The sequence below is a fragment of the Hyaena hyaena genome, unplaced genomic scaffold (genome assembly GCF_003009895.1).
Source record: "Hyaena hyaena isolate Hyena2069 unplaced genomic scaffold, ASM300989v1 scaffold_944, whole genome shotgun sequence".
Classification (NCBI taxonomy): domain Eukaryota; kingdom Metazoa; phylum Chordata; class Mammalia; order Carnivora; family Hyaenidae; genus Hyaena; species Hyaena hyaena.
This window is the reverse complement of record NW_024081577.1, coordinates 705,410-725,165: the sequence shown is the minus strand read 5'-3', so window position 1 is coordinate 725,165 and position 19,756 is coordinate 705,410. Positions and strand designations below refer to the sequence as shown.

Genomic DNA, 19,756 nt, shown 5'->3' with positions numbered 1-19,756 from the left:
GTGGCTCCATACAGAGTTTAGGATAGTTTGTTCTAGTTTTGAGAAGTATGCTGGTGCAATTCTGATTGGAATTGCATTGAATGTGTCGAGTGCTTTGGGTATTAATGATATCTTAACTATATTTATTCTTCCTAGCCATGAACATGGAATGTTTTTCCATTTCTTTATGTTTTCTTCAATTTCCTTCTTAAGTTTTCTATAGTTTTCATCATACAGTTCTCTTGTATCCTTGATTAGGTTTATTCCGAGGTATTTTATGGTTTTTTGTGCAATTGTGAATGGGATCAGTTTCTTGATTTCTCTTTCTGTTGCTTCATTGTTGGTGTATAAAAATGCAACCGACTTTTGTACGTTGATTTTGTACCCTGCAACTTGGCTGAATTCTTGGATCAGTTCTAGTAGGCTTCTGGTGGAGTTTGTCTGGCTTGGAGTTTGTCTGGTGGAGTATCATGTCATCTGCAAAGAGTGAAAGTTTGAATTCCTTTTTGCCAATTCTGATGCCTTTGATTTCCTTTTGTTGTCTGATGGCTGATGCTAGGACTTCCAGCACTATGGTTTTTTTTTTTAATGTTTTATTTATTTCTAAGAGAGAGAGAGAGAGAGTGAGCAGGGAAGGGTCAGAGAGAGAGGGACTCACAGAATCTGAAGCAGGCTCCAGGCTCTGAGTTGGCAGTCAGCACTTAGCCCGACTCGGGGCTCGAACCCACGAACCGCGAGATCATGACCTAAACGAAGGTCGGACAATTAACCTAATAAGCCACCCAGGCACCCTTCCAGCAATATGTTAAACAATAGTGGTGAGAGTGGACATCCCTGTCGTGCTCCTGATCTCAGGGGGAAAGCACTCAGTTTTTCCCCGTTGAGGATGTTAGCTGAAGACTTCTCATATATGACTTTTATGATGTTTAAGTAGGTTCCTTCTATCCCGACTTTCTCCAGAGTCTTTATTAAGAAGGGATGCTGTATTTTGTCAAATGCTTTTTCTGCAATCTATTGACAGGATCATATGGTTTTTATCTTTTCTTTTATTGATGTGATGTATCACATTGTTTTGATTTGCGAATGTTGAACCAGCCCTGTAACCCAGGAATGAATCCCACTTGATCTTGGTGGATGATTGTTTTTATGTGCTGCTGGATTCGATTTGCAAGTATCTTGTTGAGAAATTTTGCATCCATATTCATCAAGGATATTGGCCTGTAGTTCTCTTTTTTTTGCTGGATCTCTGTCTGGCTTGGGACTCAGAGTGATGCTGGCTTCATAAATCGAGTCCGGGAGTTTTCTTTCGATTTCTATATTTTGGAATAGCTTGAGAAGAATTGGGATTAATTCTGTTTTAAATGTCTGGTAGAATTCCCCAGGGAAGCCATCAGGTCCAGGACTCTTATTTGTTGGGAGAATTTTGATTACTGATTCGATTTCTTCACTCGTTATGGGTCTGTTCAGATTTTCTATTTCTTCCCGTGTGAATTTTGGTAGTGAGTGTGTGTTTAAGAATTTGTCCATTTCTTGTAAGTTGTCCAATTTGTTGGCATATAACTTTTCATAGTATTCCCTGATAATTGCTTGTATTTCTGAGGGGTTGGTTGTAATAAGTCCATTTTCATTCATAATTTTGTCTATTTGGGTGCTCTCTCTTTTCTTTTTGAGAAGCCTGGCTAGAAGTTTTTCAATTTTGTGTATTTTTTCAAAAAACCAACTCCTGGTTTCATTGATCTGTTCAATGGTTTCTTTGGTCTCTATGGTGTTTATTTCTGCTCTGATTTTTACTATTTCTCTTCTTCTACTGGGTTTAGGGTGTTCTTTTTGCTCTGCCTCTAGTTCCTTTAGGTGAGCTGTTAGATTTTGGACTTGCGCTTTTTCTAATTTCTTGAAATAGATCTGGAATGCAATGTACTTTCCTCTTAGGACTGCCTTTGCCGCATCCTATAGAGTTTGGGTTGTTGTGTTTTCGTTTTCATTTGTTTCTATATATTTTTAAATTTCCTCTCTAATTGCCTGATTGGCCCATTCATTCTTTAGTAGGGTATTCTTTAACCTCCATGTTTTTGGAGGTTTTCCAGACTTCTTCCTGTGATTGATTTCAAGTTTCAAAGCATTATGATCTGAGAGTGTGCATGGTATGATCTCAATTCTTTTATATTTATTGAGGGCTGCTTTATGTCCCAGTATGAGATTTATCTTGGAGAATGTGCCTAGCGCACTTGAGAAGGCAGTAAATTCTCTGGCCGCAGGATGTAAAGTTCTAAATATATCCGTCAGATCTATTTGGTCCAATGTGTCTTTCAATTCCATTATTTCTTTAGTGATTTTCTTTCTGGTTGACCTACCCATTGCTGTAAGCGAAGTATTAAAGTCCCCTGCTATTAGTACATTCTTATCTATAAGCTTGCTTCTGTTTGTGATTAATTGTTTTAGATATTTAGGTGTTTCCATATTCGGTGCATAAACATTTATGATAGTTAGTTTTCCCTGATGGATAGACCCTGTAATTATTATGTAGTTCCCTTCTTCATCTCTCGTTATTGTCTTTAATTTAAAGTCCAGTTTGTCTGATATATCTACACTGGCTTTCTTTTGATTTCCTGTAGCACCATATATATTTCTCCATCCCTTTACTTTTAATCTGAAGGTATCTTCCAGTCTAAAATGAGTTTCTTGTAGACAGTATATAGATGAATTTTGTTTTTTTAATCCATTCTGCTACTCTATGTTTTTTGATTGGAGCATTCAGCCTATTTACATTCAGTGTTTTTGAAATATGTGGGTTTAGTGTCTTTGTATCTTTTGTAGGGTTCATGTTTGTGGTGGTGTCTCTGTTATCTTTGTTCCTTGCAACCTTTCCTTCAGAGCGTCCCTCCCAGGATTTCTTGTAGGGCTTGCTTCGTGGTGACAAATTCTTCTTTCAATTTCTGTTTATTTGGAAAGGTTTTTATCTCTCCTTCTATTTTGAATGACAGGCTTGCTGGATAGATGATTCTTGGCTGCATATTTTTTCTGTTCATCACATTGAAGATCTCCTGCCATTCCTTTTTGGCCTGCCAAGTTTCAGTTGATAGGTCTGTCACCACTCTGATAGGTTTCCCTTTGTATGTTAGGGCCCTTTTCTCCCTAGCTGCTTTCAAAATTCTCTCTTTGTCCTTGTATTTTGCCATTTTTACTATCATATGCCGTGCAGATTGATTCAAGTTACCTCTAAGGGGGAGTCCTCTGAGCCTCTTGTATTTCAACATTTACTTCCTTCCCCTGGTCTGGGAAGTTCTCTTCTATAATTTGTTCCAGGACTCCTTCAGCACCTTTCCTTCTCTCTTCCTCTTCTGGGATTCCTATGACACGGATATTGTTGCATTTGACCGTATCACAGAGCTCTCGAACTCTTCTTTCATGTTCTTGGATCAGTTTGTCTTTTTTTGTCAGCTTCTTGTTTTTCTATTATGGTGTCTTCTAAATCACTTATTCTCCTTTCTACCTCTTCAATCTGTGCATTGGAGGCCTCTAATTTGTTATGTACTTCATTTATCGCATTTTTAAATTCTTCATGCCTATTTTTATTTTCCATTCTGTCTGTAGCCATAGTTTCTTTGATGTCCCTTATGTTTTTTTCAAGCCCAGCTATTAATTTTACCATTATTATTCTAAAATCTTTTCAGTTATGCTTCTGATATCTGTTTTGAGCAGTTCATTAGCTGTCATTTCTTCTTGGAGTTTCTTTGGAGGAGAGCTCTTTCGTTTCGTCATTTTAGTTAGCCTCATGGCTCTTTTTGGTTTTAAAGTCCTGTTAATGCTCTCTGTATCAATGAGAGCTGCTATATCCAAGAAGACTCTGACTTGTCCAGGGTCTATCTTTTCAGAGAGTGTTTTTTGAATGGTATCTCTTCGTCTCTCTTGTTAGGACCTTGGTTATTTCATTTTCCTATTCATAGTGATATTTGGGACTCTCCACCTTGTGTACTCTGGCTTATTTCTTGAGGTAGCCGTTATAAGGCTTTCTCAGTGGATTCTGCATCCTTTTTCTCCCAATCTCTCTGGTTTTGTAAGGTTTCCAATGGCTTCAGATGTTTTCCGTGTGATGTATGGGTGCGAGTGCAAGTACAAAGCTCTTTACTTCTCCACCATCTTGCCCCCTCTTCACTTTTGCTTTTCTTTCCCTTTCTTCCTGAGACATGTCAAGTTGGAAGTTGCTCCAGCGAGGTCAAAGAAGTTGTCGCCTGTTTTCTCCTCTAGGATTTTAATGATTTCCTATCTTACTTGAGGTCTTTCACCCATTTTGAATTTACTTTTGTGTATGGTGTAAGAAAATGGTTCAGCTTCATTCTTTCAGACTGCACTCTCCACTTTTCCCATAGCATTTGTTGAAGACACCACCATCTTTTTATCTTTTCCCCATTGGATATTCTTCCCTGCTTTTTAAAAGATTAGTTGCCACACATTTGTAGGTCCATTTCTGGTCCATTCTGTTCCATTGATATATGTGCCTGTTTTTATGCTGGTTCCTTACAGTCCTGATGATTACAGCTTTGTAATACAGAACAATAAAGTATTTTTGAAAGTTTATTTATTTATTTTGAGAGAGAGTGTGTATGTATGTGCATGAGAGTACGTGAGTGGGGGGAAGCCAAAAAGAGAGGGAGAGAGAAAAATCTCAGGCAGTCTCCATGCTGTCCGTACAAGGCCCAACACATGAACTAAGGTAAGTTAGCTACCAAGGCACCTGGTGATAAAGTATATTTTAATTAAGTATATACATTGTTTTTAAAAGACATAATCCTATTTAATAGATGTATAGTATAAATGTAACTTTAAATGCACTGGGAGTCAAAAAATTCATTTGACTAACTTTATTGAAATATGTGCTTTATTGTGGTGATCTGGAATCCAACCTGCAGTATCTTTGAGGTACTTGAGGGGAATGTGAATCTGAATCAGGATAAGCAAAACCCAAAGATGAAGAGAGAGTTGTATCCTTTTTTCGGGGAGAGGGTAACTGCATTTTCTATTTTATGAGAAAAAGTTTCATTATGTTACAAGGAAGTATGATTTTAGCATTGTTTCTTTTGGAAGTTAACTTCAGTTTAGTAAAGGTGCTAAGTTTACATGGGGTGGACTGTGGTCGATTTGTATTGTGTCAGTTTACCTAAACTGGAGCCATGTTTTCCTCATTTCATTTCCTTGTGTAATTCTGGGTTAGTGAGGACAACAGGAGACATTTTACATGAGGTTAGAAGGAAGAAGCGAACAAGCAACCATCTTTTTTTTAAAGTTTTATTTATTTTTTATGTTTTATTTATTTCTAGGAGGGAGAGAGAGACAGCTTGAACAAGGGAAGGTCAGAGAGAGAGGGAGTCACAGACTGAAACAGGCTCCAGGCTCTGAGCTGGCAGTCAGTACAGAGCCTGACACAGGGCTCAAACCCATGAACCACGAGATCATGACCTAAGCGAAAGTCGGACGCTTAACCGACTGAGCCACCCAGGCCGCCCCTCCCCCCAGCAACAATCTTTTTATGCTTAACAGTTAGGCAGGGCACAAACTTTTTTTTAAATAGTTTATTGTCCAGTTGGTTTCCATATAACACCCAGTACTCATCCCCAAAGGGCCCTCCTCCATGCTCATCACCCCCTTCCCCTCCTCCCATCAGTCCTCAGTATGTTTTCAGCATTCAAGAGTCTCTCGTGGTTTGTTTCCCTCCCTCTCCCCCTCTATTTCCCCCCTTCTTCTCCCCCATGGTCCTCTGTTAAGTTCCTCCTAATCCTCCTATATGTGCAAACATATGATAGCTGTCCTTCTCTGCCTGACTTATTTTGCTCAGCATATCACCCTCAGGTTCCATCCATGTTGCTACACCTGGCCAGATTTCATTATTTCTCATTGCCATGTAGTATTCCATTGTATAGATAAACCACACCTTGATCCATTCATCCGTTGATGGACACTTAGGCTCTTTCCATGTTTTGGCTATGTTTGACTGTTGCTATGTACTTTGGGTCCAAGTGCCCCTATGCATCAGCACTCCTGTATCCCTTGGATAAATTCCTAGCAGAGGACACACACATTCTTGCTTATCTGCTGGCTCAATCAGTTGACTTAGTGCAGTTGGTTGGGGCCCTCACATGTTCCAACTTGTGCTAGGAACTCCTCCAGCTTCTCTGACTGGACTGTGACGAGACTACCAGATTCTCTTCCAGAAATCTCTGGTTATTGAGGTTTGGGCTTAAAGTCAGTGTGTGACAGACATGGGTTCCAGCCTGTCCTCATGGTTTCCTCACAGATTTTAGCGTCAGTCAGTTCTTGCTTCCCCTGCTTCATGTCCGTCTTATCTGTCCTTTTTTGCCTGTCAGCTTGCCCTCTGGAATTTAGGCTTCAGCACCAGCAGTGTAGAACAGCAGCTGTACTGTCAGGGGTTGAACTCTATTCTCCAGAAGACCTGTTGAAGTCCTAACCTCTCGTGCCCTAGAAAGTGACCTTGTTTGGAAATTGTGTCACTGCAAATATAATGAATTAAAAGGGTCATACTGGAATAGGGCGGGCTTTTGATCCAATATGACTGTCTTCCTCATGAGAAGATGGCCATGTGAAGACAGAGACATAAGGGTTGCCACTATGTGGTGACAGGTACAGAGACTGAAGGGTTGCAGCTGCAGGCTAACGGGCACCAAGGACTTTTGGTGACTGCCAGAAGCTAGCGGTAGCACAGAAGAATATTCCCCCAGTGGGTTTCAGACGCTGCAATGCCCTGCCGACCCCTTGATTTTAGATTTCTTCTACTCCAAAACTGTGTCACAATAGGTTTCTACTGTTTCAAATATCTTTACAGCAACCCTAAAAAACAAAAACATTCATATAGACCGTTGTGTAAGCTCAGATTCCTCTGACACATTAATATTTGTGTATGGATTATATATATAAATGAAAATATATAAATATATGGATACTCTTCTAGCAGTTCTGCATCTCTGACAAAACCCTGATGGCTACAAGACATGTGTTTTTATTTCTTTTGGAAAAATCCCTAAGAGAGGATTGCCAGTTCATAGAGTAAATGCGTATTTAGCTTTTTAAGAAACTACCAAACTTTTTGGAAGTGCTTTTATTTCTATTTTGCCATTCTTACTTTTACCACTTTACACTCTGACCAGCAACAGATTAAAGTCCCATTTTCTCCACATCTTTGTTAACCATTCTAGGAAGTTTATGGTGGTTTTTTTGCTTAGTTGTTCCCTGATGGCTAAGGACCCCGAGCATCTTTTCATGCACTTATCGGCCATTTGTAGATCTTTTTTTGTGACTTGTCTGTTTAAGTCATTCACCCATTTTTTAAAAATGGAGATCGTTCATCTTCTGAGCAATGGGAATAAGTTCTTTATATATTCTCTATATACTCCATCCTTCATCAAGTTTATGTATGACAATTATTTTCTCCCTGTCTGTTGCTTGCCCATTTGTTTTCTTACTGGTGTCTTTTGAAGAACAAATGTTTTAAATTTTGATTTTTCTTCTTTACCCAGCTCACACTTTTTGTGTCTTAAAAAACCAACTTTTTATGGCACAGGGAATCTAGTCAATGACTTTGCAATAGCGTTGTCTGGGTAACAGATGGCAGCTACACTTGTGGTGAGCACAACATAATGTACAGAGAAGTAAATCACCGTGTGGTACACCTGAAACTCATGTAATGTTGTGTCTCAACTATAGACATAAAAAAGAATTTAAAGATAAAAACACTTTGCCCTCCATATGGCGATACTTTTATTTTTTCTTCTAGAATTTTTATAGTTTTAGTTTCTTATGTTTCGGTTGAAGACCCATTTCTAGTTATATTTGTGTGATTTGGGCATAGGGTCAAGGTTCATTCCCCACATGAATGGCCTGTTGTTCTAGCATGCTTTGTTTGAAAGATGTTCCTCTCTTCATTGAATTACTCTGTCAAAAATTAAATGAGCATATTGGAACCTTGCAATTTTTAATTCTATTAGAACTGAATGCTCCTATATCTGGCCAGGCTCACTACTGACCATAGAAAGTGAAGCTGATACTTGGGGGAAAGGAACCCACATGAAATATCTGTGTTTGTACACAAACAGCATGATGTTTTCTGCACTTATGGGTGACTTGCTTAATCTTTCCACAAGCTCATAGCATTACACTGTGTTTCATGTGTTTGTGATATGGGAAGGAAGATGCTTCCCCTATGCCACCTCGGTTTCTTGCAGTCTGTGTTCCTGTGGACTTCAGCTTCTGTTTGTTTCTTTGCACTGGTCTTATCAGCTTTTAGCTTAAGACTCTAGAAGATGGAAGTCATATCTGTAAATGTCATTTTGATTTGTAAAGCACTCTCAATGCCCTGAGCAAATGTGCAATGTTATCAATTGGACTGAGGTTACAGCCAATTAACTATACCTCTGTTTCCTCATCTATTTATTGTCATGAAAGCCTATCTTTATTTAATTCCATTTCATTCAGGACCACGGGCTCTTCATGTAAAGAAAGACCATCTGATAGTAGCTGGGGAAGGAGACTTGAGCATTTTAATCAGTCTGATTTGGTTCTCTTGGAGACTATTGGTGTGTGATATCTAGAACAGAACATGGCCTGGTCTCTGTTCATATCATCTATCTTTCAGATCAGTGTGTTCTGAATAGTTTTTAGATTAGCTGAAAATAAAGGAACTCTTTTGTATGCATCTATACAGTATGTGCTTGTAGGCATGGGCATGGGCATAAGCTATATCTTTAGGTCCTAGCTAGAGTTGATGGCCCCAGCCCAGAATTCTGTGCTTGCTCCCTTACTCCCAGCATTTATGAAGGAAGTACTCATCTTGATGAAAAGGGAGGGCACCCCTGCCTGGAAAGTGAAAGGAAGTGATGTCATGAAATGGCAACATGCACAGGAGCTGAGATGAAGGATATATGAATGTTGTTGCTTGACAGGCAACGAAGTGGCCCCTTGCTGCCATGGTGATGGAGTCCAGTTGATGCTAAGCATATGACCAGCTAGCTCTCATGTTTTTTATAACAGCTGGTCAGTGCCATTGCCTTCTCTGAATTGCTTCCCCCCTTAGTGGCTGTTTGGCCCCAGCTGTCCTGATCACTTTTGACAAATGGTTGTCCTTCACAGTCAAACCACTAGCAGTACTCTAAATTAATGAATGTGCTAATTATCTTTCCCTATTCCCAGCACATTTGTCTAACTAACCTGTCACATGCTATAATGCAGCATAGACATATCAGGTGGGGTCTGAGAGCAGGGATCTGGGGACATAGAGGTGGGCTCACAGCTTGGAGCTGTGGAATAGTCTAGCTAATTTAACCTTTACAACAACAAGATGTCTGGGGAATATGTTATTTCCTGTGACATGCATTTTCTTTCCTTTCCTTTCTTTAAAAAAAAAATCTTTCTTGGGTGCCTGGATGGCTCAATTGCCTAAACATCTGACTTCAGCTCAGGTCATGAGGTTCATGTGTTCCAACCCGGAGTCAGGCTTTTGGCTGGCAGCTCAGAGCCTGAAGTTTGCTTCAGATTCTGTGTGTCCCTCTGTCTCTGCCCCTCCCCCGTTTTTGCTCACACTCTTTCTCTCTTTGTGTCTCAAAAATAAAATAACATAACATTTAAAAAATATCTCTTTAGGGGCCAGGAGCCATTGATTAATTCACTAGCCTCTGAGGGGGTCACCAATCACGATGCAGAAGGACGAGGGAGTCCCAAACTCTTCCAGAAGCAGCAGAGTGGTTGAGGACCTAGACTTTGAAGCTAGACAAGCTTGGACTTGAATCCTCGTCCTGCAACCTCAGTTTCTTCCCTTGGGCAATGGGAGGAGATCCCTGTCTCCAGAGGGCTGTGTTGAGGAGCAAAAGCACAGACCTCTCAGGGTTGCGGGTCCTGTTCATGGTCTGGTCTGAGCCCTGCCAGCCCCAACTGCGGGGCACTGGAACTTCTTGTTAGTAGTGGGAAATGGAGAGCCAGCTTCTGCCCTCCCCTCCCCCGGCTCCCCTGGTGTCCATCTTTTTGTTCTGTCTCAGCAGCTCTCAATTGAGATGAATGACATTTTCAGAGGCTTCACCTCTGGTAAGTGTTCCTCCGCTGCAGCAGCCAGAATCTTAATGTGCGCACTGTAATTTAATGGCCATCTCGGCTGACTATTAAAACTCTCTTCCCCGGTAAAGTGGACTCCCTCCATCGGCACATGCTCTCCACCCTGGCAGGGTGACTCCGGGGAGCTCGGATGTAGAGGGCCCTCAAGGGAGGGGGGATTGTAGCTCCTGAACCTCCTGCTGGGGACTTCTATCTTCTTAAAGTGAAAATGGTTGGGCATTACCCACCCCCACCTCCCATCCCCCGAATCCGCACCCCCAACCCCCCACCCCACTCCAGTCCGAATTTGTGGGGCTCCTGGGCACTTGGGAAGCCAGCAGAGAAGCTGCCCTTCTTGGATTGCAGGAACCCCAGCTGGAATGATTTTCAAAGACATTGTTGGATTCTGTTCATGCTGTTTTGTGTGTGCCTGCAGTTGATGACACACACATACATACCATAAACACAAACACCCAAGCAGGAAAGAGACTAAGCTGAGCCTTAAAAACATCAGACCGTATGATAGAAACACTTCTTTAGTAAAAGGGTGTTTCAGTCTGGAATTGTAAGTAGAGGACAGTCACAGTGTGATAGGATATATATACCTGACATGCCTCCAGTCCTCCCAATCTTTCTTTAGGGGACGATATGACAACTATGGACTTCCAAGTTCTCTCATTTTCTTGCCATCTGGTTGTCCAAGGAATGATATGTGACTAGCCAGGGCCAATGAGTTCTTTGTAAGAACTTAGATGAGACTACACTACAAAGTCAGTCTTTTGTAGTGTGGAGTAAAGTGGTCTGCAGACAGAATAAAGCTGACAAACCAAGAGAAACTTGAGAAAGAAAGAGGGAATTGAAAGAAAGAGAGGACTCTTTTTGAGAGAGAGAGAGAGAGAGAGAGAGAGAGAGAATATGCTCGGTCTCCAAAGCCCAACCACAGCTCTGTTCTTTTCAGCTTCTGGTTGTTTGGGTCCTTGGATTTTTTTGAGCCAATCATTTCCCCACTCCTCACCCCTCTTACCTCCACCGTTTTTCCCCCCCAAGGTAATTTGAGCTAAATTTCCATTGTTTGCAACTGGAGTACTTTAAAAAGGGACTGGCATTCACTTCTGTGCATTATCTCTAACTTATGATGTCCCCATCATTAGAGGTGCAGACTCTTATATATGGGCCATGAGCATCTTCTGTAACTTACCAAACTTTCCCATACAAATCAGATATCATTAAGGTGAATACACAAATCTTGCTGGTGTTGAGCTCCTGAGCAGTCTTGTGACATCACGCTTGGCAGAGTGCTCCAGGTCTTCAGAAAGTACTCAGGAGTGTCCAGACTATAACTGGACTGCCCTAGTTACTGGCTTCCTTGCTTCCAATCTCTGGACACTGCCTCCATGGATGTCTGTCTCTTCTCAGCTGAATGGAGGACACTCAAGCCCACCTCTTTCATGCTACCATGTATAGTGGCTGACCTTCTCTCTCAAAGTGAGATTTTGATAAAATTTCCTCTCTGTCACTGCCAAAGAGTTTTTGGTTCTGGGCTGAAGGTTGTAGGAATCTCACATTTTCTGTATGGCCTCAGGGGGATTGCCATTTTCTAGGAGAAAGCTGTCCTGTAAAATGCTGTGTCACCACCTAGCTTCCCCAGCAGACTCCTTCTTACACCTTCTCTCTCCTCTTACCACATTGAGACCATTCCAGGAAGGTGCTTAACAATCAGCTCTGAGGGCCAGCCATGGTGTTTAATAATACTTCCTGTTCACAAGTTTCCTTAAGGGTCATAAGGAACCTCATTTCTGTTCCTTATCTAAATTTTTTGGGTTAGTGTAATCTCTTGCCCCCCCCTTTTTTGTGGAAATAGAGATGTCAGCTTCCCCCTCTTACTCTTTCATCCATATATTCACCCATCCAGGCCTTATTCTGTGGCTGTTACCCTGGGCCCTGCTGTGTGTTATGCATTCAGGGTTTTTTTCCCCCAGGAAATCAAGAAAAGGAAAACAGTACTCAAAACACAGATCTTTTTGGTGCTCTATAAATAAAACCCAAGTTTGAGGGGTTTTTTTTAAGTTTATTTTTTTAGAAAGAGAGAGAGCAAGAGTGAGTGAGTGGTACAGGGACAGAGAAAGAGAGAGAGAATCCAAGCAGGCTCCAGGTTATCAGCACAGAGCCCAAAGTGGGGTCCCCTCTCAGGAATCTAGAGATCATGACCTGAACGGAATGAAAACAAGGGTCAGACCCTCAACCCACTGAGCCACCCAGGTGCCGCTAAAACATAAGTTTTATTCTTTTCTTCCCTTTCTGCTCCTCTTCCAAGCTCTTCTTCCCCTGGCAGGTCATACTGAGCCAGGACACTTTGGTGGCTAGTTAAAAAAAAAAAAAAGAAGAAGAAGAGGAAAAAGAAGAAGTCACTGTGTAACTGATGGGACCTTCGGAAATTCTAATGATGAAAGGCAGGGCCCTCACTTCCTCTTCCTGCACAGCACGGGGTGCCAGCACATTGAGCAGTCCTTGCTGGGGAGCCCGAAGCAAACATGGACCAGGAAACAGTGGGCAATATTGTCCTGTTGGTCATCGTCACCCTCATCAGCGTGGTCCAGAACGGTAAGGGAATACCTCACTCAGAGGGAACACACAGCAGATTTTGTTTGCCAGTTGTTTGAACGTCAGAGGTTTACACTGTTCTCTGTGTCTGTGCACACTTGTACCCACCATCACCTTATTTGTATTTGTTTCTTTTTCTTTGAATGGATAAGATATATGCATTTATGTATGACTTTGGGGGTTTTCCTTCTGGTATTTCTTTCACTTTAATGTTGGTGACTAACCATGTTTGCAGAGCCGGGGCAGCAACCTAAGAGCTTTATATAATAATTCTTGTTGAAGTGTTTGCTTAACTATTAATTACTATGGATAGAGACGGGATGGGAGGCAAGAAGCCCAGAAAGGGAAAGGGAAATACATACTGACTCAACACACTGGGCTTTTGTTAAGGGCAGCTGGTTGACTTCAGTGAAAGTGATGTTACCTGTCACCGGTAAGTGAGAAGAAAAAAAGATTTTTGGACAGTGGGAGGGAGAAATCACCTTACTCTTACTATATCTCTGTATTGCTTCTTTTTTCTTTTGAAGAAAGAGATTCTTTGTGTATTTCTTTTTTCCTGGCAATGTATAATTTTGAAGCATTTTTCATATGCATATTAACATACAGAGGGAGAGGACACATTTTTCTTCTTGTGGGGTTTGCATTTCCATTAACCTTTCTATCTCTTAAGAAAACCGAGCAAGGAAAAAAGAAAAATGCAAACTACGCAGACCTCAGAAAGACAAGACCATGTAGAATTTTCTTTTTAAAGCTCTGGGTTAGGACTGCCACAGATTCTTTTTCTAAGTATTTCCAGTGGCTTTGTGTTTCATGGTTTATTAAGATAGAGAAAAAATGAAAGTAATTACCAAGGGTAGCTGCTATAACTTAATGGTAACTATTACATGTTCACACACTGTCATCATACGTTGGAAATTTGAATGTTTAACCAATTTGGGATACTGTTATTTCCCCCCAACTTGAACCTGGCCAGAGAGGCTGAGAATTAGCCTTCTGAGCCCTGTAGTTCTTCCCTGAGACCTCCCCACACCAGAAAGACCTACCTTTGCATCTTCTGAGTATTTTTCAGAACAACATTTGGCCACTTTTTGACCCAAATATTTTCGTACTAAATTCACACATATATTGCAGCTCAGAGAGGGAACAGATGGATTGTTTAGACGGCTATTCCTCCAGCCATTGCTATTTCATGCAGGTATCATGAGCTCCCTTGGCCTTGCAATCAGCAAGGGTTTCATTTATTCAACGTGTAGACACCTGCAGGGACCCCTTTGAGATGGTCAATGTCCCAGCTTTATGGGGATATAGCTGTGGGGTGGGTCTCCTGGGAAAAGAAAGGATAGGGAGAAGAGATGATCTGACAAGGTCAGTAAGAAGGCTTCAAAGACCCTTCTGGTGTTTGTGGACACTTGCATGGGTGACTGAGTGGGCGGTCCTCCCCAGCTCTGTGTAGGGTCTCCCCTCTGGCCCTTCCCCTTGTGAATGTCAGTGTAGCTGACAAGTATCAGTGGACAGAGGAACCAGTACCTTGTCACTGGCCTGTGTGGTTGGGGCTAAGCTAGCTGAAGGGCTGAAGATCACCCTGAAGTGCTCCCTCTCAGTTCAAAGCCGAGCTGCGGGAGGCTGCACAGTCTCCTGTTGTGAGAATAGAGTCTCTTCATCTCTCCTAAGATGAGATGCAGAACCTGGTCTTGGCCTGTCAAGTGGGTCCTGGGCCTTTCCCTTAGTGGTAGAGCAAGCCCTGATCAGACATGAGGGGTATAGTGAAGTTCCTAATTATTTTTGGCAGATGAGTTAAGTCTTCTTCTTTTTTACAGTGTGGATGGAAAGATGATAGCAAGGCAAAGGCCTGAGTTGTAACAACCACAGTGTAAGGGCCCTGACTTTTGAAAGGTCATTTTGGATAGATAGTGACACAATCCAGTGGCCTCACTAATAGAGTTCCAGCCACTGACGAGTGGGATGGAAGCTTCCTAGTGAGAGATATAAACATGGACCACAGTGGAGCTACTGTTTGGGGCTGGAGGCTTCTTCAGGCTGGGCACACCCTACATGGTCGCCACATCATGGCCTCTGACCTCCCAGCCCCTTGTGAGCAGCTAGGGTAACTTGGGGCAGAATGACTTTGCACAATGATGTTGCCCCCGTGCTTGGAGGAAGGACAGACTGTTGTTCTTTTGAAGCCACAGAAGCAATCCCTCAATGCTTTCCCTCTGAGGCAGAGACCCCGACTGCCATGTGATGTGGAGACTCCCGTGTGAGGCCTTTTTGTAACTGCTAAATATGCCCGTGTCAGGGAACAAGAAAAATTCAAATGACTCAGGAAAGAACATCTGTACTCACTTACACCGTGAGTTTCCAGGCAAACACAAAGGTTCAAGTCCGCGTCCAGAGCCTCTCTTTGCAATTCTAATTAGCCCCGACGTTGCAACCATAGGTCTTCCTTAGAGAGCTCAGAATATATGCAAAAGCTGTACCTTTCTCCCCCTGCCCTGCCAAATGCCATTTCAAACCCTTCTTCTGAGTTTTAAGAAATATTTACATGCTGTTGCCAGGCACTGTATACTTGGTCTTTGTCCCGAGACAAAGAGGTCCCGTCCGCATGTGTGCATGATGGTGTCCAGGGTTATGCTCTCTGTACACTGTGTGAGAACCTCATTTCCCAGAAAGAGGCCAGAGCCCAGCTTGCCTGCTGGAACTTCCTCCTCTGACCCTTAAACATTGTTTAGTCATCAGATCTTTGAAGTTGTGGCTCTCTTCCAGCTCGATCCAGCTAAAACACAGATCTGGAAGCACAGAGCAAGTTTAAAATACATCATTCCAAGAAAGCTGGGCCAGAACCACCAAAGCCTGGTTTCCCAGGAAGTACAGATAGAAGCATTTCCCATAAATAGCATCTTGAGCCTCCAGCCTCTCCTGCCAATGTACCAGCAGTGTTGACATGCAGCAAACCTAAGAAACACAGGTTTAGAGAAAGTGAGTTCCATAAGAAACCAGACTAATTAGATTGAGAGGAGACGTTGAGCTGAGGGGAATGGGCACCGAGGCTGTGTATGGGAACCCAAAGAGGAGCAACAGAGAAAAAGTGTCCTCCAGTGGAAGAACAACTCCTACAGTCTTTCTGGGCATTGGGAAAGGTGGTGGGAATTGGCATCTTCTCTTGCCTCAACTCTCTTCTTGCTGTGAAGCAAGGAAGGTAGACATGATGGCCTTGCACTCAAAGGGTTTCTGAGAATAAGATGAGGAGGGATAGAGAGCTAGTAGGGAGCTTCTACCTTTCCATGCCATCCCTGGTACTCCCACCCCAACATGCACACTCAAAGTGAATCTCATTTGCACCATTTTGGAAGATCTAACAACAAACTTAGGGTTAAATGGGCTCTAGAAACAGGACCCATGTCGCACCCCAAAGCGAAAATCATATTTACACCATTCTTAGCAGCTCCTGCCTGAACCCTCTGGAGATGGAGAGCTCACAACCTACTGAGATCGCCCTTCTCATTGGAAGTTTGCTTTGTTTCAAGCACAGAGCTTTGTATTGGGCATAATATTATTTCACTGAATCTCTCCGACCTGTGAATTATGTGTGTGTCTGTCTGTCTGTATATATATATACATGTAATTAGTTCTATTTTACAGATAAACAAAGTGGGGCTTGGAAAGGCTAGAACAATGGTTGAACTGAGATTCAAACCAATTCTAAAATGTAGACACTTATGCTATGTATATTGTCTCAATTTCATTTATTTAAAAGCTCCTTACTCAAGAAGTTCTTTCCTATGTGTGCTGAAATCTGCTGCCCTATAATTTCTATGCACTGGTTTTGTTTCTATTCTTTGGAAAATTCTGTACTATCCTGGTGGCTTCTAGGTTTACAGAGTCAGCTATAGCATCTTGTCATCAATGTATCATTTCTTTTGTGACTTGGTTTCCAGTGTCCCTTGTCATTGGTTATACCCTCCCACCATTCTTGCCCCGAGCTTTTCTAAGATGCAGGTAGACACTCTGCCGGGAAACTCACTGTTCCTGAGACCCAGACATCAATTCTATTAAGATAATCATGGGAGTATTATTCCTTTGAACACTCATATTGCATGGCTGGCTCTTAGTAACTTTGTGCCTAACTAAAATCTCAAGATTTTTTATGTGATCCTGAGAGAATTGTTTGGCTTCTCTGACTCTCAGCTTCCTCAACTTAAAAGTGGGGCTAAGAAAACTTCCTTAAGTGTCTGTTGAATATATTGCACAGAGGGGTGTCTGGGTGGCTCAGCTGGTCAAGCGTCCAGCCTTTGATCTCAGCTCAGGTCTTGATCTCAGGGCTGTGAGTTCAGGCCCCACACTGCGCATGAAGCCTACTTAAAAAACAAACAAATAAACAAACAAACAAAACAAAACTGCCAAGAATTATCCAGGAAAGTAGCTTCTAGTGCCCAGCATACGGTGTGTGCTCCATAATGGTCTGCAGCCTTTTGTCTCTGTCTCTCTGGCTCTGGCACTCTCTCTCCAGTTTGGCCTACTGTCAACAGGTAGCCAAGATAAGTGTGTCAATGGTCTTTGCACCTAAGGTTTCTGTAACATGATGGAAAATAACCCAGGGGTGGAGCATGAATGGATGGTGAGGAGTGGGCAAAGGAAGCAAAATTCTTTCAAGTTTAGCTAAGAAGGAGGGAGACGTAAAGCATCATAGACTGGGGCAGGTTTGGTTTTCTGTTTGTTGGGTAAGAAAGATCTGAGTATGTTTCTAGGGTCAAGAGAAAGAGGGAAAAGGAGAAGGAAGGTTCAGGAACTGGAGAGAACACTGATGAGACAAAGGCCTAGAGAGGCAGGAGGAATGGAGTCAAGGTCACAGGTAGAGAGCAAGCCTTGGAAAAGAGGAAGGAGTCTGTCTCTCTGAGCAAGGAGAGGAAGAAGAAAGGCAGGTGCAAAGGACAGCCACGTTGTACTGCTGACTGCTGGTGGCAGAAATCACCTCTGACTTTCTTAATGCTGTCTCTGCTACATGTTCAAAGGTGAGGGCCATCCCCTTATGTTCTGGGAAGGCAGTGAGCAGAATTTCCTACTGTCCTTTGTGCTAAGAAGAGACTGTCAGAGCAGACAGATGTGTATTTAAACCCAGTGTACCTGATGGGATCCCTTCGGTGAGCTTCAATGTGACAGCAACAAGGGAAAACATCCTCATCTGCCTCCTTAGATTTGAACCCCTAGCTTCACTGCTCACCAGTGGTGTGACTCTGAGAAAACCATCCAACCTCTCTGAGACACTGGGGCCTTGTCTACATAGTGGAGACAGCATGGCCAGCTTGGCAGAGTTGGCACAAGGCCCAGGGAGGGAAGAGATGTCAGGTTTCTGCTGAAGGGCCCAAAGTGGGGGTGACACCCCCTTCTTACAAGCAACCCTGTGGCTACCAGTGACCTTGCTTCAGACAGACACATTGCTGGTGGAGGGCTATGCTTTTGCCCAAAAGAAAACATGAATACATGGCTGATAAGGCATCCATTTCACATCTTTCTGAGGAGGTTCATATGAAGCTGATGAAAAGGAATCTCACAGGGACCCCTAATATTCAGGAAACAAAAGTAGAGGAGTAAAACAGGAGTGGAGGGGAGAAAGACCTTCATTCTTCCCCCATCCCCCTCTCCTATCTAGAGACAAACTCTTGAGATTCTGGCTCCTCAGCATCCCACATAGCCCACCGCCTCACCTTACTGGGCTCCCTATCTTCCTGCTTCCCGTCCTGGGGGTGACCCCTTCAGACACTCCCCATGCAGAAGACAGAGTGGCTTTCATTACAGCAACTGCTCAGCTTATCCCTGCTAATGTGACTCTTTGTTGCTCATGAGATGGGAACAAATTCTGATTTTCTTACTGAGGCTCACAAAGGTCACAGTCACACGGTCAAATCCGGTAGGCACTTCTCAACTCTCCTCTAAGCTTGGGCTCTCTCAGTGCTTTTTCGCTCTTTCCACCGTGTGAGTACTGCACAGGGTCCCTCACCATGCTCCGCGTCCTCTTCCACCCACAGTGCAACACACTGTATAATTCTCATCTAAGTGTTTCTTTCACGGTATATGGTCTGCCTCCTCCTCTTCCACCCTCACTAGAACAGAAGCTCCTCAGGCCAATGATCTTCATGTGTTTCATTCTCAGAGGCAAGATAAGTGTCTAGCACGTGGCAAGCCACAAAGGGAAACGTCTTTCACAGAACAATACACCATCTACCTCTTTCGTTTCCTTTGTAATTCTGCTGGTTTCTACTGTCTACTCCTTATTTCCCCCAGCAGAAGCTGGACATACCAAATGAAGACAGTTCTTGCCTCTGCACTTTTGCCTTTTCCATTCCACATCAGTGGGGTGGTCACTTCTGTGGTCCCCTGCCCCTTCCCTCTATGTGGCTAATTCCTACATGTTCTGCAGATCTTATCCTGGATGATACCTCTTCTAGGATTCCTCCATGATCCCAACATTCTATTATGTTTACCTATTATACTGTACTCTATTATTATACTCTACCCAACACTTTATTATAGTTGTCTTTGGACCCTGGATGGCTCTGTGTTCTCACTCAGCTTCCTCTTAACATGAGTCACTAGACTGCAGTTTCTGCTCTCCTTGTTTGTCTAGTTACTTCAACTATGAGATCCAAAGTGGAGACCATGCTTTGCTAACCATCACATCACCATCACCAAGTGCAGTAGTTAGTAGAGAGAGCTGCCGAATGAATTTTTGGCAAATGATATTTTCTAGAAGACATTTAGGGCTGTTTGGAGGGCACAGAGAGGGACATTTAATATCTTACTAAAAAAATGGGACAACAGGCTCATGATCGTGCCCATGATAAACCAGATCCAAACCTTTCCATCTGCCAGGGTTCTTTGCTCACAAGGTGGAGCATGAAAGCAAGACACAGAATGGGCGGAGCTTCCAGAGGACCGGGACGCTTGCCTTTGAACGTGTCTACACTGCCAAGTGAGTCCAAACCCTGATATTGCAAACTAGCAGAGTGGGGCCCTGGGTAAGGGGGGGGGGCTCCCTACTGGAGTGAACACCACCCTCGAGGGTCTCTGGGTCAACCTTCGGATGCCAGTA

The 19,756-nt window shown here is 42.9% G+C and overlaps 1 protein-coding gene across 1 annotated transcript in view; it reads left to right on the top strand.

The window, feature by feature from the left end:
• The first annotated feature begins 12,551 nt into the window (after window positions 1-12,551).
• LOC120223064 (arachidonate 5-lipoxygenase activating protein) overlaps window positions 12,552-19,756 on the top strand; it is a 29,772-nt gene continuing 22,567 nt past the window's right edge. Inside the window, exons 1-2 of the mRNA XM_039221111.1 lie at window positions 12,552-12,669; window positions 19,537-19,636. Coding sequence (XP_039077042.1) covers window positions 12,600-12,669; window positions 19,537-19,636 — 170 coding nt within the window. The 5' untranslated portion in view covers window positions 12,552-12,599. The remainder of the gene's footprint in view (window positions 12,670-19,536; window positions 19,637-19,756) is intronic.